The 15,000-nt window shown below is 40.5% G+C and overlaps 1 protein-coding gene and 1 long non-coding RNA gene across 3 annotated transcripts in view; one reads left to right on the forward strand and one right to left on the reverse strand.

The window, feature by feature from the left end:
• Positions 1-4,133: 4,133 nt before the first annotated feature.
• LOC119011740 lies at positions 4,134-10,735 on the reverse strand. Of its 2 annotated transcripts, none has more exons than XR_005072264.1 (3): positions 10,599-10,735; positions 10,336-10,458; positions 4,134-4,378 (listed from the first exon to the last, which is right to left on the reverse strand). It is a non-coding gene; the product is annotated as an uncharacterized LOC119011740 (long non-coding RNA). The 2 variants fall into 2 exon arrangements; XR_005072265.1 differs by lacking the exon at positions 4,134-4,378 and adding an exon at positions 9,271-9,847.
• Positions 10,336-15,000, forward strand: part of LOC119011739 (2-lysophosphatidate phosphatase PLPPR4-like) — an 81,090-nt gene continuing 76,425 nt past the window's right edge. The window contains exon 1 of the mRNA XM_037085078.1: positions 10,336-10,816. Coding sequence (XP_036940973.1) covers positions 10,733-10,816 — 84 coding nt within the window. The 5' untranslated portion in view covers positions 10,336-10,732. The remainder of the gene's footprint in view (positions 10,817-15,000) is intronic.

Here is a 15,000-nt window from a genome sequence, read left to right on the forward strand (position 1 = left end):
AGTAACTATGTGCATATGACACAAAAGCATAGACAAAACCCAAGAACAGGGAGGTTTTCAAACTCCGGGGCAATTTTCCATGTGTCCCAGCGCCCCTGTTGCTTGGTGGAGAGGAAGTCCTCTGGTGAGAGGGCCTCTCCCTAATATATGTTATCTTATATTATTTTGATAAAAGAGAAACAGAAGGTGATTTCCAATGTAAGTCTGGAAATCTACCTTAATTATGTGCAGGAGCTCTTTGTCTACCATCTCATTCCACAAGTTATACATCTCTATTGCTATTTCAACTCTTTCCATACACTGTCACTTCTGTTTACTGCTGACAGTGATGTACTGTTATGAACAGTGATGTGATGTACACCCTGCTTAGTAGTATTTCCCTATGTTTTTTTGGTGGATAGATATCACTTGCCGCAGACAATGGACATCTGATGGCCTTTTCCTGCAGTTGTGTAACTGGTAAAGGTTTCTGCAACCACACTGTGGCCCTGATTAGGTTTGTCGTTTGTGTGAATGATTTTTAAAAATATGGAAATAAAGTGTATTTTAAACTTTGAACCACGTCTCTCGCCCCCCAAAGTAACTACGAACCTGTGTGCCTTGTGTTAGAGAATAATTCCTTGGGTGAAACTCCCAGGGTGGCACTGTTGAGCTTTTAGTATTATTAGTTGTATCCTCTTTTCTTTTCGTTCACCTCTTCCTCACCACATTACCCTGCACCACCTCGCCCCTGAATTCCCTGCTCTTCCTCTTCCTCTTTGGACCAGCATATATTCTCTAACCTGAGTTTTGTTCCAACGTTACACCAGCAACTGCACCTACAATCTTTGCAAGTGTCTCCACAAATGGCCAGTGAAATTGAGAACCAGGCAGCAGTCCAAATGTCCTGTGTGGGCGCAGTTACGTCAACCACGGTTAACTACCAGTCGCTTTCAGGAGGCCTGCTCTTCTTGGGAGGGAAATGCGGATCCAGAGGCTGCAGCAAAGGCCCTTGCTGGCCAGACGGTAGGGTCTATGACCCCTCAGAGTCACCACCATTTGGAAGTTAAGAACACCACAAAGCATGATGCTTCGCAGGTTGCACACCTCAAGTGCAAAAATGGCTCTGTCAGCCTGAGGCAGTCACACCAGTGCTACTAGCAGGTTCAGGGACACTTGGCAGTAACCGGCCTTGGGTGGTGTGACTTTGTCAAATGTATATGTTAAGAAATTGTGGCGAGATGATTCGTTCATACTCAAAATGAAGAACAAATTAGACCTTTTCTACTACAACACCCACATGAATGTGTACTTGGAGTAATACTGTCCTGGACTAATTAGATGTCTACAGTTTTCATGTAAATGAACTAATTAATCTTTACCTTTTTTCAATCTAAACCTTTTTTTACGTTATGTAAAGTGAATTGTAATAAATCAGTTGTCAATTCAATTACTGCTTCTTAATGTCAACAAATTAATCAGTTGCTCCACAAGGCCCAAAATTATACTGTATGCTTGTTACAACTGTCATGCCCACTTGGCTTACAGGAGACATGGCATTAAGGGGAGACCACACGAGATAAAGGATTAGCAAAAAATAATATTAAAATATTTACATACGTCAGTAAAGGTAAGACAAAGCAAAAGTGTCGTGCAAGTCTGCAATGTCATGTAGTGCAAAAAAGGGAAAGGGGAAATGGATAAAAGAAAAGAGCTTCAGGCCAGAGCAGTAGGAAGGCCCCTGGCACACCTGTCTGGTCCTAATGAGACCCCTTAACTTCATCTGATTTGTGTAAGTGCTGAAAAAAAAAAAAAAAAGAAATTTAAGTGGACGTACATAGGTGGGTGCAGCCAGGCTATACACATACACAGGAGCAGTAGGTAAGTCCCTGACTAAACAAAGAGGAAGACAGCCAATTTACCTTTTTTCCACCTACCCTAGAGTTAAACAAAACTATGTTCATCCAGCCGTTGTCTCAGTCTGATGATAGTGTTTTTAGCTTCAGATATGCAAACCTGTAGTTAAAAACACTACCGTCAGTCTGAGATAATGGCTGGATGAGCTGAGGAAAGGTAAAACTTACTTGTTTAACTCCAGGGGAGGTGGAAAATAAGTAAATTGGCCAAAACGGTGGCATAACCCCTTTTAACAAAAATATACTCTCCAGATCTCAGTCTTCTTCATAAGACAAAGGTCCTTGAAAATTCACCAAGACACAACAGTTGTGCCAGATCTGGCTGACAGTGCCCACCAGAGTGAGAGGTACAGGTGAGTCCCAGATGTGATTGGACTTAATTCGACCTATTACCCCTTCGACCACTATCCTGAGACATGCTATGGCTTGTGTCGGAAAAAAGATAAACAAAACTCACCACCCAAGAATCCTCTTTTTGTGGGGAAGCCCTGTGAGTGGATTACTGAGTGCAGTAGAGTCCCGCAGTAATGATATTCACTGAGCTGCGGAACTCTACTGTACTCCATAATCGACTCACTGGGCTTCCCCACAACAAGCCTGCAGCTGGAAAGGTGAGATTTGTTTATTTGTGGCTTTTTTATGGTGATTTATACTTGGACTTTATCTGTCGAGGGGGGGTGCCACTCGGTGTCACGGTGTGTTAGGCCATGGATTAAACTTACACCAGAATATCCCTTTAAATTTACGGAAAATGGTGCCAAGGGTGCCTGGCTGAGGCCTGTTCCTGCTCCTCAGTCGGAGGCCTGCGCCTGCGCCTTCATCGGCAGCCTCCAGTGCGCCTCAGCCCACATCCCCGGTATCCAGTGCATCTCAGCCTATGCCGCTTCTGCCGGTTTCCATAGCCCCTTCACCTTCGTCCTCACCACAGACCTCCCGATTGCCTTCGTCCTCACCACAGACCTCCGGATCACGTTCGTCCTTGCCACAGACCTCCAGAGCGCCTTCGTCTTCGTTGTCGGCACCCAGAACGCCTACGTCTTCGTCGCCGGCCTCTAGTGGGTCCCAGCCCACGTCCATGGCCTCCAGTGGGTCCCAGCCCTCACCTCCACCCTCCTGTTTGTTTGGACCTTGGCCCTCCCCCTGACCCCCTCCACTCTCCCGGCTTTGGCTCATACACAGACTCCCTTTTTTCTTTAGAGGTGTAATCGTTCCAAGGGAAAAGGCTAGGGACAGACTGGTTTCAGGCAGCGAACAGTGATCCCCAAGATGTAGTCTTCTGGTGTGAAGTGTCTGATGCAGAAATAAGTACTCCCCTTTTTAATAGTGAAAGTTGGTCCTTCATCCCGCCAAATAGCTTGAACCCATTTTCTTCTAGCTTCACCATTAACAGGGAAGGAGTGGAAAGATAGATAAGGCTGCTTTTTGGCATTACAAGAAGAGCTCTGTATGCTACAAAACTCTTGCTCTCTACTCTGCTTGCGCCATCTTTGTTGTTTACCTGTTGCCCTGACCGGCGAGGAAGTAAGTTTCCACAATGATTGCGTATTTCTGGTACAAAATACGTAAAGTTGTGTGAAAGGTCTTTCCAAGACCGGTTGGCAACTGATGTAACATTAATTAAAGGTAATTAGAATGCCTGCGCAGAGGAGTGATATGTCTGTAAAAAGTCCCACAGCAGTTATTCTCTATATCAGCACTGTCAGCTTGGGGTAAAAAGGGAAAACTATGGAAAGGGGAGGTGGACCCAAACGCAGTTACACATGAAGGCAAGGACAGGGGAACAAAAGGCGAGCTTTATTTAACAAAAGCCGAATGCAAAAAAAAACAAGGCAGACAAAACAGGGACAAGAAGCAAAGTAACAACCAAAAACAGCAAGGCAAAGTAGCAACTAAAAGAAAGCAAGACAAAGTACAAACCAAATGCCAAAGTTCAAATCAAAATGCAAAAAAATCCAAAACACACCAGTCAGGAGGAGCATGAACAGGCAAAGACAAACAGAAACAATGACCAGACAGGGAGTGAAGGGAACACAGAGACTAAATACACAGACACTGATTACAAGACGAGGAACAGGTGAGGAGAGAGAGGAGGGAGGAAGCCAGGTGTGATAACAAAGGGGAGGGGCACAGAGGAGCAGACCAGGAGGGAACAAGACTGACAGACAGAGGGAGACAGAGGGCTGACCACAGGAAAGACTTAAAGGACAAGAGACACAAGAGGACATGGGAAAAACAAAACATGATACACACAAGACATGATACATCAACATAAATCAAATACAAGAAACCAAAAACCAGATACAAGAACAAACAAAAACAGGAGTCATGACAGTGCCCCCCCCCTTACAGGACAGCTCCCAGATGTTCCTTAAAACCTAAGTTCAGAGTCCAAATGAAGCCGGAAGGGTGGAGGGGGTCTGGAGGAAGGCCGCTGGAACTCGCTGGAGGCCGGCAACGAAGGCGTAGGCGTGGCCTGGAACTCGCTGGAGGCCGGCGACAAAGGCGAAATGAAAAAAAATGATAAAATGTCTATGAAGCATTTCATTGTTTAATGGTGAAATAACTATTAAATGAAGTTTAATTAATTACAAATGTACCATTCATCTCTGATGGTTGTATTATAAAGTGTGACAAACAACACAACATACTTACACACAGTAATGGATTACTCTATGCAGAGAGTAATACTGTCATGTAATATATCATTTTTAACTAGTAATATGTAACATGTTGCATTTTGAAATTAACTTGCCCAACACTCATAATCATATTCCAGTCAGGGGGCTCACACCAGTACTTTTACTTTAATACTTTAAAAAAAAACTCTACAAATTCCATATGTGTTCATTCATAGTTTTGATCCCTCCAGTGAGAATCTACAATGTAAATAGTTATGACAATAAAGAAATAAAAAATTAAATGAGAAGGTGTGTCCAAACATTTGACTGGTAGTGTATATTGTATTTATATTTCATGTCCTGCCTTTGTTTATTTACCACTGTAAATTGTGTAACATGTGTCTTTGTGCGTGTATGACCATGATTGGTGTGCAATGGCAACTGTGTAATATGCAAGTGGCAGCAGAAATCTTGCCTAGGGCACCAGATTGGTCAGGGCTCGAGGGTCTCTCCGGAGGTCTTTGTGCTTTTGTAAAACTTGAGTCCCAGGGAATGTTTTGTGCCTTACAACATATGTATTCCTTTTGGGGTTCTTAAAAAGTGTTAAAAAGATGAATATAAAGTTTTTCTAACAGAAAGCCTTAAAATTCAGGTTCGATGGATTTTTAATATTTTTAGTCAAATTGGCGTGTAAATGAAGAAGAAGAATGTTTTCCCCATCATCATAGAAGACTGAGGAAGTACACACATCAAATAATACTGTATTAGTCTATGCACATCAGAACATTTGTAACATTGAATATAAAATAAGAAACACAAATGTATCAGGAGGCAATTCCTTAGGCTATAGTTTTCAACTGGCCTATAAAATAAAACAGCTTAATAAAAGTGTGTGTGTGTGTGTGTGTGTGTGTGTGTGTGTGTGTGTGCGTGCGTGCATGCATGCATGCGTGCGTGTGTGTGTTTCATCCTCTGTGGGACTGGCATAGTTTCATTGGCCCAGAAGCTGCAGTCTAATAGAAGTGAGCAGAGAGCAGCAGTCAGGCAGACATGTTGATCAGAGCACAGACACAGAACGAGTTCAGGATCTCTGCCATGAAGACATTATGAAGATCAGACCACAGGTCAGTGTCACTCTCCTCCTCTCACTCCACACATTCTTATGACCCTCACTGCCTCCATCATGACTCAGTCACAGATCAGAAGGGGACAGACAAGAACGATCAGAGCAGAACGATGGAGACAGACTGGAGGAACTTCATTGTGTCCCCATTAGTTGTTACTGAAGGAGACTATGAAGGCTGCCATGCACGGTGAGTCCAACAACAGAACCCTCAGCATTTTGATACATGGAACATGGATCTGATGTGTTTGAAAATAGGAAGATTCAGATGTAGACAGTTTACTGTCCTGCAAACCTGCTAACAGGGCTTAGATCTCATCTCAGTGCTGTAAATATGGCATAAACACTTTAAACAGATTTTGTGTTTAGATGGATTTGCAAGTTTCTTCTACCTATTGTTCAACTGAATTATTTCTACAAACTTATTTGTAGACAGTCTCTCTCATTTTAAATGAGACAATGTTATGGTCAATCCTGAGAGAGTTGAGAAGGTTCTGAGAGCTCATTCTGGCACTACATCTTGAAGATTTTGGTAATATAAGCATCACTGATAAATGGTAAATCAACAGTTAGTGAAACTTTACTGATAAACAATTAAATGCTTTTAAATAACATATTAAATGACTGTAAATATGTTAAATGACTTTCATCATCATAGTGACCAACTACTGTTGATGAACTGTACAGTACTTATTAGATATTTATAAACTATTATAGACATTAGTTGAAACTCTGCTAAAATCTACAATAAACAGTTGTTAAAAGTTATTTGACAAACATTACTCAGACAGGAGGAAGTTTGTTGGGGACAATTTTCAGAGGCAAATTAATACACATTTGATGCTCTACCGAGTATTCAGGGCAGCTGGACGTGTTGAGTCAAAGTAACCTACAGGATGTTCATGGTAGTCTCTTTCAAATCTTTATCATATCAATAAATCAAACCATTAGACGAGAATAACATCTGACCTAATATTAAAAAAAAAAAATACCATCAAAGTTTGATGATATAACATCAGAAATATGGATGAGCATCATTACTGATTTATAATGAATTGAATTATAGATGAAACAAATGTAATACCAGTGTTCAGATATTACTCATAGTTTAATTAGTTTAAACTAAAGCTGTCAAAGTTAAGATCAGTACCAAGTGTCTAACAAACCCTGCTCCTTCTCATCTCCATCTGTTCTTGATAACTGACACAGATGTATAAATATGTATAGAACAAGTAACATCAAAAAGAAAATTGGTCTTGTATCTTTTTGCAAAACATTGACAACATATTGCAAATTGTCTTTATTTCTGATGAATAATTACATTAGGAAGTGTTCCTCCCCTCCCTAACACACTGATATTTTGTCAGTTGAACTACGATCTACATCATTTTGTAGCAACACGAGAGTTATTAAGAAGCATTACAGGTAAGTGCAGAGCTCTATAGAGTTAGTTAGACTCTGTTCAGTCTTTTGAAGAAATGATTCAAGACCAACCGATGTTAACAACAGCACAAAAAGACAGAGCAGTCTGCACACACACTAACACTAACAAACAACTATGTTCAAATTAGACTGAAACATTTTAAGCTTTTATTATGTGTACGTATATATATATACATATATATACAGTGCTCAGCGTAAATGAGTACACACCCTTCAAAAAGTAATATATTAAACAACATCTCAATTCACACAAAAACAATTTCCAAAATGTTGACAAAGATTAGTAATATAACTTAGAGAACAAAATTGTCAGTTTTACTCAAATTGGCCTGATGCAAAAATGAGTACACCCCACTGAAAGTCTCTGGAGCAAGGCTACATTTTAGACTACAAATGTCTAATTTAACAATAATCAACCACAGGTGAGCCTGATTATTCATTACACAGGTGTCCAGCAGACAGTTTACTATAAAAGGGTGTAGAAAACCCCTTCCCATTTCATGTTGTTAGCAATGGCACCACATGGAAGAGAAATGTCTCAAGACCTGAGAAAGAAAATAATTTCTTTACACCGCAAAGGTGAAGGCCACAAGAAGATCAGCAAAGCTTTACTTATCAGTCAGAATACTGAAGCAAAAGTGGTACAAAAACTTAAAAAAGATGGAACTGCAACCATCTCACAGAGTCATCCAGGTTATCCACGGAAGTTAACACCTCAACAGGCGCATCTTCTGATGATAAGAGTCGAAGAAAATCAGCATGCAAGTTCACTGCAGTTATCCAAGGAAGTAGAAAGCCAAACTGGGGTGACTATTTCCCGTGACACAATATGGCGTACACTGCAGAGCAATAGCATGCATGGGTGCCGTTCCCAACGGAAGCCTCTCCTAAAGCCCAGGCACAAAAAAATCCTGCCTAGAGTTTGCCAGGGCCCATGCTGACAAAGATGAAGACTACTGGGACTCTATACTCTGGAGTGATGAGACCGAGATAAATGTTTTTGGAACTGATGGCTTCAAAACTGTATGGCATTGCAACGGTGAGGAATACAAAGAAAAATGCATGGTGCCTAAAGTGAGACATGGTGTTGACAGTGTCCTTATGTGGGGTTGCATGAGTGCTGCTGGTGTTGGGAACAGTGTTTCATTGATGGCATCATGAAAGATGTATTGCTCTATACTGAAAGAAAAGATGATACCATCACTCCGTGCCCTTGGTCGTCATGCACTTTTCCAACATGACAGTTATCCTAAACACACATCAAAGGCCACTGTTGGATTTCTGAAGAACAGGGTGAAAGTGATTCAGTGGCCAGGTATCTCTCTAAAAGAGATAATTCTTGAAGAATGGAAAAAGATTGATGTAGCAAAATGTTTCCAACTTGTTCATTCCATGCCTAGAAGACTTGGTGCTGTCATTAAAAACATGGAGGCCATACTAGATTTAGTAGTTTTTCTTGTGGGGTATAATAATTTTTGCATTGCCCTTATTTGAGTAAAACTGAAAAATGTATAATCTAAGTTATGTTATTGACCTTACTTTCATATTATAAAGTTTAACAGATGTTATATTAAACTTACATATATATTCAACATTTTGGAAATTGTTTTTTGAAAATTGTTTAAAATGGTATTTTTCAAAATGTGTGTGTGTATATGTATATGTATATGTATGTATATATATATATATATATATATATATATATATATATGTGTATATATATGTATATATATATATATATATGTATATGTGTATATATATATATATATATATATATATATATATATATATATATATATATATATATATATATATATATTGTATATATATATGTATATATATATATATATATGTATATGTGTATATATATATATATATATATATATATATATATATATATATATATATATATATATATATATATATATATATATATATATATATATATATATATATATATATATATATATATACTGACATGTTGCAGGCAGTGGCTGGAGGGGATAACATGGCACAGTGTTTGTAGCCTGTATATCTGCAGGGCTGTGTCCTACATACTGTACTATCACAAGTAAAGCTTTGCTGAGCTGGAGGCGGGTGTTCACACACACACTCATGCACACTACCCATGCAGAAAATAGGTTTTTAGCACGCTTCTGACATAACGCCCATCGACCAGTTTTGGTCTGTCTTCCTTGTTCGGTTGTTTATTGAGAGATGGGTGTTAAAGGAACAATCCACAGTGTTTAAATGTTAATAAGCTAGGCTCATCTACAGACGTTGGTTGGGGTGATTACAGATTTCTATTGTAATCTAGCTTGTATGGTTTATTCTATTTTGATCTTTATAGGCCTTATTTTTCAAAAGAAGACTCAGATGTTATCTTTTGTCTCAACAGTCAACCGATTCATAAACTACAGTGAGCAATAACTGTTTAATTCAATTTAGTTCTCATTAAAAAGCAATTAACGACGAAATCTGTGGACCATAACAAGTCGCTCTATACAGAGCTGAGGCCCTGTCCCTTCCAGTGTCCCTCAAGAGACCATATTTCAGATAAACTTTGTTTGGTGAAAGACAAATAATGTAAACTTAAAACTTTGTAGAGCTGCTCCTGTACATGAGCAGCTCACAGAAGTGAACCAGAACCATGCTCTCCGTTCACAGAACTACAGTTGTCAATATGAGCACATTCAGTCTGAACCCAGTTGGCTCCACGTTGGTGTTGGTGTTGGTGAGGTGTTGATGAGATGATGTAGTTCACTGAGCTTAAACACAAAACAACATGAGATTTGACTTAATTACAACAAATTCACAAACACTGTGTGTGTGAGTCATGACACAGTTCAGACAGGATCATTACATTATCTGTGGCTCTCTGTGGGGAGTGGTTGATTTAGCGAAGAGACACAAATAATGCATTGATTAACTGTTTGCCGATGGCCCTTATCTCATGAAAACCTCAAGTAGGTTTCCATGAGATAAGGGCCATCGGCAAACCGGAAAAGGCGTGGTTTTAGCGCTGTATTAAACCGAAATTTGTACCTAGAGTGGCACCTGCTGATATGCGTCAAGTAAACAACTAACCGGACCAGACAAAGGTGTGTTGTATTTTTGTCACAGGGAATGCTACAACCTCACTTGTCCAGTGTAAATATGATTCAATAGGAAACTAAGTGCAGAGAAATAGTCAATATCTTTATTTTGAAAATCGTGACAGGAAGTGTGATGTTGTGTCTGACTTGCGGGCAGTCACCTGCTGCAGCAGAGAGGAGAGGAGCGCGGAGGAGACAACACACTGGACAGTTCTGAGGTGCTGGCCGGGCTCATTGGAGTCATCCTCTCCTCCGAACACACTTCAGGACGACATTACCGTTTACTGACAGCACACAGAGCGAACATTTTAAGAACAGACCGTGCCAGTCCTGTGCTGGGCCGATTTTATATAGCCCAAAAAAAAAAACGCAGTTTAGGGGCGGCATCAGACCAATCACAGTAACAGTAACACTTCCAGCTCACCTCGCCTGGAGATGGAGGTCCGCCTTTAAGGGCTCGGGGTAACCCGACTCGGCCAGAATTTCGCCAAAATTACGACGGGAATCAAGTACAGCTGCCTGTCTCCCGGCAACGGGGCAGACCACCGGCCGCTCGTCATGTCTCGTGCCAAGGAGCGGCTGAAAGGCGGGAATGAGACCAAGGACAGCGTCACTCTGCTGCCGTGCTTTTATTTTGTAGAGGTGAAGCATCTATCTAGCTATCTGTCTGTCTGTCTGTCGTTCTGTTGCCTGCCTGCCTGCATCTATCTATCTATCTATCTATCTATCTATCTATCTATCTATCTATCTATCTATCTGTCTGTCTGTCTGTCTGTCTGTCTGTCTGTCTGTCTGTCTGTCTGTCTGTCTGTCTATCTATCTATCTATCTGTCTGTCTATCTGTCTGTCGTTCTGTTGCCTGCCTGCCTGCATCTATCTATCTATCTATCTATCTATCTATCTATCTATCTATCTATCTATCTATCTATCTATCTATCTATCTATCTATCCGTCTGTCTGTCTGTCTGTCTGTCTGTCTGTCTGTCTCTCTCTCTCTCTCTATCTATCTATCTATCTATCTATCTATCTATCTGTCTATCTGTCTGTCTGTCTGTCTGTATCTATCGATCTATCAGTCTATGAGGCCTGTGATTATCATGCAGGTGAGGGCTGTCAGGCTGCTGTGTGACTGGTTTGGTTGGCTGATATCTAGTTTGACATCCTGGTCAGCAGATAATCAGGTTGTTCCTGAGTCTGACCAGCTGCTGGCTGCTGGGTGGACTGATGATCTGTAACAGCTTGTCTGTATGAGAGGAGATGGATGGACGCTGTTCATCAGTCAGGCTGTATATGTTGGTGGTGTGTCTGGTTTTGGGGTGAGGATAGCTCAGAAGGGTGGATGGTGCTGACAGCGTAGGCCTCTGGCAGCTCTCTCTTGTGAACATGAGTAGTGAACTTGTTGTGGACCACACTGATTCCCACAATCCAGACCCTCACATGCAGTCATACAGGCTGTAACAGGCAGTTTGATTGCACTGGTCCAGAGAATTTGTATTCACCTCATCCCTGTTTAGCCTTGCCTCACTGCAGTCTCCACAGGATATAGTGATTCCTTGTGTGCATGGCAGTTTTCTGGTCTGGATTCAAACATTTCTAGAGCTGTCCAATCCAATATTTGTGATTATCTGAAGTGCCTCATCGTCTGTGTATCATTAGTCAAAGCACTGTGATAGAACATGGTGAAGAGAGTGACAGTGATCATAGATGACACACTATCCAAACTATTGCAGTTTTAAAAAAAAACACATTTCCATTGAATCCTCAGTATTAAGATGGCCCCAGTTTAGTCCGTCCCCATCAGATCACTGTGTTCCACTGACTCTCTCACAGTAAATGGTCCTCGCCTGAGGACTGAAGCCTCCAGTGATGCTGCTGCATTTAGTTCATACGCCCACAGACTGTGGAAGAGCCTTCCTGTAGGCACTACTATGTGCCCCTCTTTCAGTGTTTAAGATTAGGATTATCATTATACTGTAGTGGTATTAGCGCTGGCTATACTAGTAGTAGTGGCCTGTTACATTTCCCTTTGTTTGGACATAACCTCAATATCCAGTGGCCTGTCTTGATAACATCACATTAAAATATAATCTCCAAGGTGGTGACTCTACCTTAAACTGATGAAAATGATATCTTACACATAAAAGAAAGCCACTTGTGTTATTATCGGTCCTATTCTGAGGTATTGAAATGCACCACATGTAATCTCTGCTGCTCTTCTGCTGTCCCTCAGTCAAAACTAAACAAAAGATGAATAAATGTGGCATCATGGGAGCCGTTGTCTTTATATCTTTATCATCGTGACAGATGTTAATGGACCAGGTGGTGTTTAACCTTGTCTTATTCGTTAGTTTCATTTATGTTAGGTCAAATCTCATTGGCCTTGGACTTCCCTCCTCACTCTCTGACTCTTTGCAAGTTATAACGACAGGTGACAAAAGAAACACAGTCACCTTGAGTAAATGCAGATCTTTGTGGTTTTGAAAGTTACTGGAAGAATTTTTTGATACTGTAACAAAATATATAACCATGATCTCTGATAGGCGGCGGTCCGCCTATCAGTGATCTCAACAGACAGACCTCAACAGACAGCCATAGACGAGAGACAAAGTTCGGGTAAATCAATGAGTCAAAGAGGAGTTATTTCACTCAGCATGCTTTCAAAAGAGATAATTGGACATCAAAAACCGAGCTGTTAATCAAGAATGGACACTATCATGTTCATAGTTCTCAAAGGCAGTTCAAAACCACATGGGTCAAATGTTTAGAAGGCCGATTATTTAAAGCAGCAATGGGAAGTGCCACAGTGAGATGAAGCACAAGGCTTTATAACAAGCATCGCCAATCCAGTCCAAACTTAGGGCACAGAAACTAAATGATCTCTGATCATTGTGCCATTCATTCATTTTAAAAGAGGCACATTTCTCAAGCTCTCTCTGTGATGTTTGACTTTCAAATGCAGCCCCTTTTTACGTTATTATTGGAAAACTTCTTATAGCACTCCCAGTTCATTGATAAAATAGACTATAACTATTGTTGAAATATTATAGAATTGTATGTTTATCTTTGTCTTAATCGCCTTCATGAGCAGGGTTGCTTTGAGCTGGATCTGTCTACATTGGACCTCTCTGAACTGGATGTAGCTGACTGTCTCTAACCTCTGCTTTCTCATAATAATCAATGTATAAAATCACTGCTTTGATTAACAATTAGACAAATGTTTACTACTGATAAATTCAAAAGTTGGATTAACTTAACAGTGTGCACAGTGCGGCAGTTGTCAGTAGACAGTAAACAGTGTGCAATATTGTTGAATTCAGTATGTAATGTCAGTGCAAAATGACAGGTAACAGTGTGCAGTACTACCAGCAGTCTCTGAATACAGCTAATGATGGCAACACGTTCAAAAGCTGACAGGTTGTATGTCCTTAGCAATAAAACATGCTACAGATGCTGTGATTACCTTTGACTTGAAGCGTTCTGACTGAAAAAGTGTGTGTCTCCATGTGTGTTCTTGCTAGTGCTAGCTTCTCTAGCATCCTTGTCGTCTGCACAGTTTGACCAAGTCGTCTCGCCAGGTGAACACAAATATTTGTACTTAAACACTGCTCTACAGATCTTACAATCTGATTTTTGTCCAACTTTACATCCATCTTATAGGGCTGATTGCATTGGGGTACTGTGCCGGCTCGCCGGTGTATTGGGGTGACTGTGAAAAAAAAAGAAAAATCGGGTTTGCCCAGTGATCTAACATACAGTTCTCTGGATCTAACAGAGGTGCAACTTTCACTCAATCACACTAACCTTGGCCTTGGCCAAACAGATTGATCCAGAAAGCATTTGCTCCACATGCTGTTGAATCTGGGTTTTCCATACTGGCAACGCGCACCGTAGTGTCAGGATGGACCGCAAATTCATCAAGCCAGTGGAAGATGTCTACAAAGGCATTAAAACAAATGGCGCTGGGCTTGGATAGAAGATAGAGGTGGTTAAAAATATCGATTCATCAGTGTATTGCAATATTTTTTCCCAATTCAATATCGATTCAGAAAATCCTCTGAATGGCCCCCGACCACCTGCTGTTTATAGTGCCTTTGTTTTCATTTCAGTTCAAACTACAATTTCCTAGAGGAAAGATTTATAATTTAAGATCACTTTTTTGAAATAAAAAATTATCGAAAGGGTTCTCTAATGAATTATTTGTTTATTACGACTTATTACTGAATCGATATTGAAGCATTTAAATCAATACTGAATCAAATTGATATTGAATCAAATTGTGACATAAGGAATTGAAATCAAATCGAATTGTAAGGTTCTTAACGATACCAACCCTAATAGAAGAGATGGATAGCAATGCCCTTCGTGAGCTGGTGCTACTGTAATATTGGCTCACACTGGGTTTGTTTATGACATTATTTCTTACCAAAAACAAGAAACAAGCTTTGCCCATAGATGTGCTCTGAGATTGACTGTAGGCGATAGGCCTTGTTGTTATGGGAGGGGGGAGGGGGTGTGGCAGCGGGCCCGGGCCCTGCGTACGGCCCTCATGTACACCCCCATCGGCATGGAAAAAGTTCAGGCTCAGGATTTTTTTGCAATCACCTAGGGCTGTGCGATATGGACTAAAAGTCATATGCCTTTTTTAGCTGAATGGCGATACTCGATATATGTCGATATTTTTCTGTGATCTAATTGTGGTTTCCTCCCAAGCATTATAGCATATTAAATTCATTTTTTTCCAGAGGCAAACCCGTTAAAAAACAGACAGTCAGTTATAAGTTTAAACCACAAATGTCACATTATTATTATTAACAGAGGTCACTCTG

This window comes from Acanthopagrus latus, chromosome 21 (assembly GCF_904848185.1).
Source record: "Acanthopagrus latus isolate v.2019 chromosome 21, fAcaLat1.1, whole genome shotgun sequence".
Classification (NCBI taxonomy): domain Eukaryota; kingdom Metazoa; phylum Chordata; class Actinopteri; order Spariformes; family Sparidae; genus Acanthopagrus; species Acanthopagrus latus.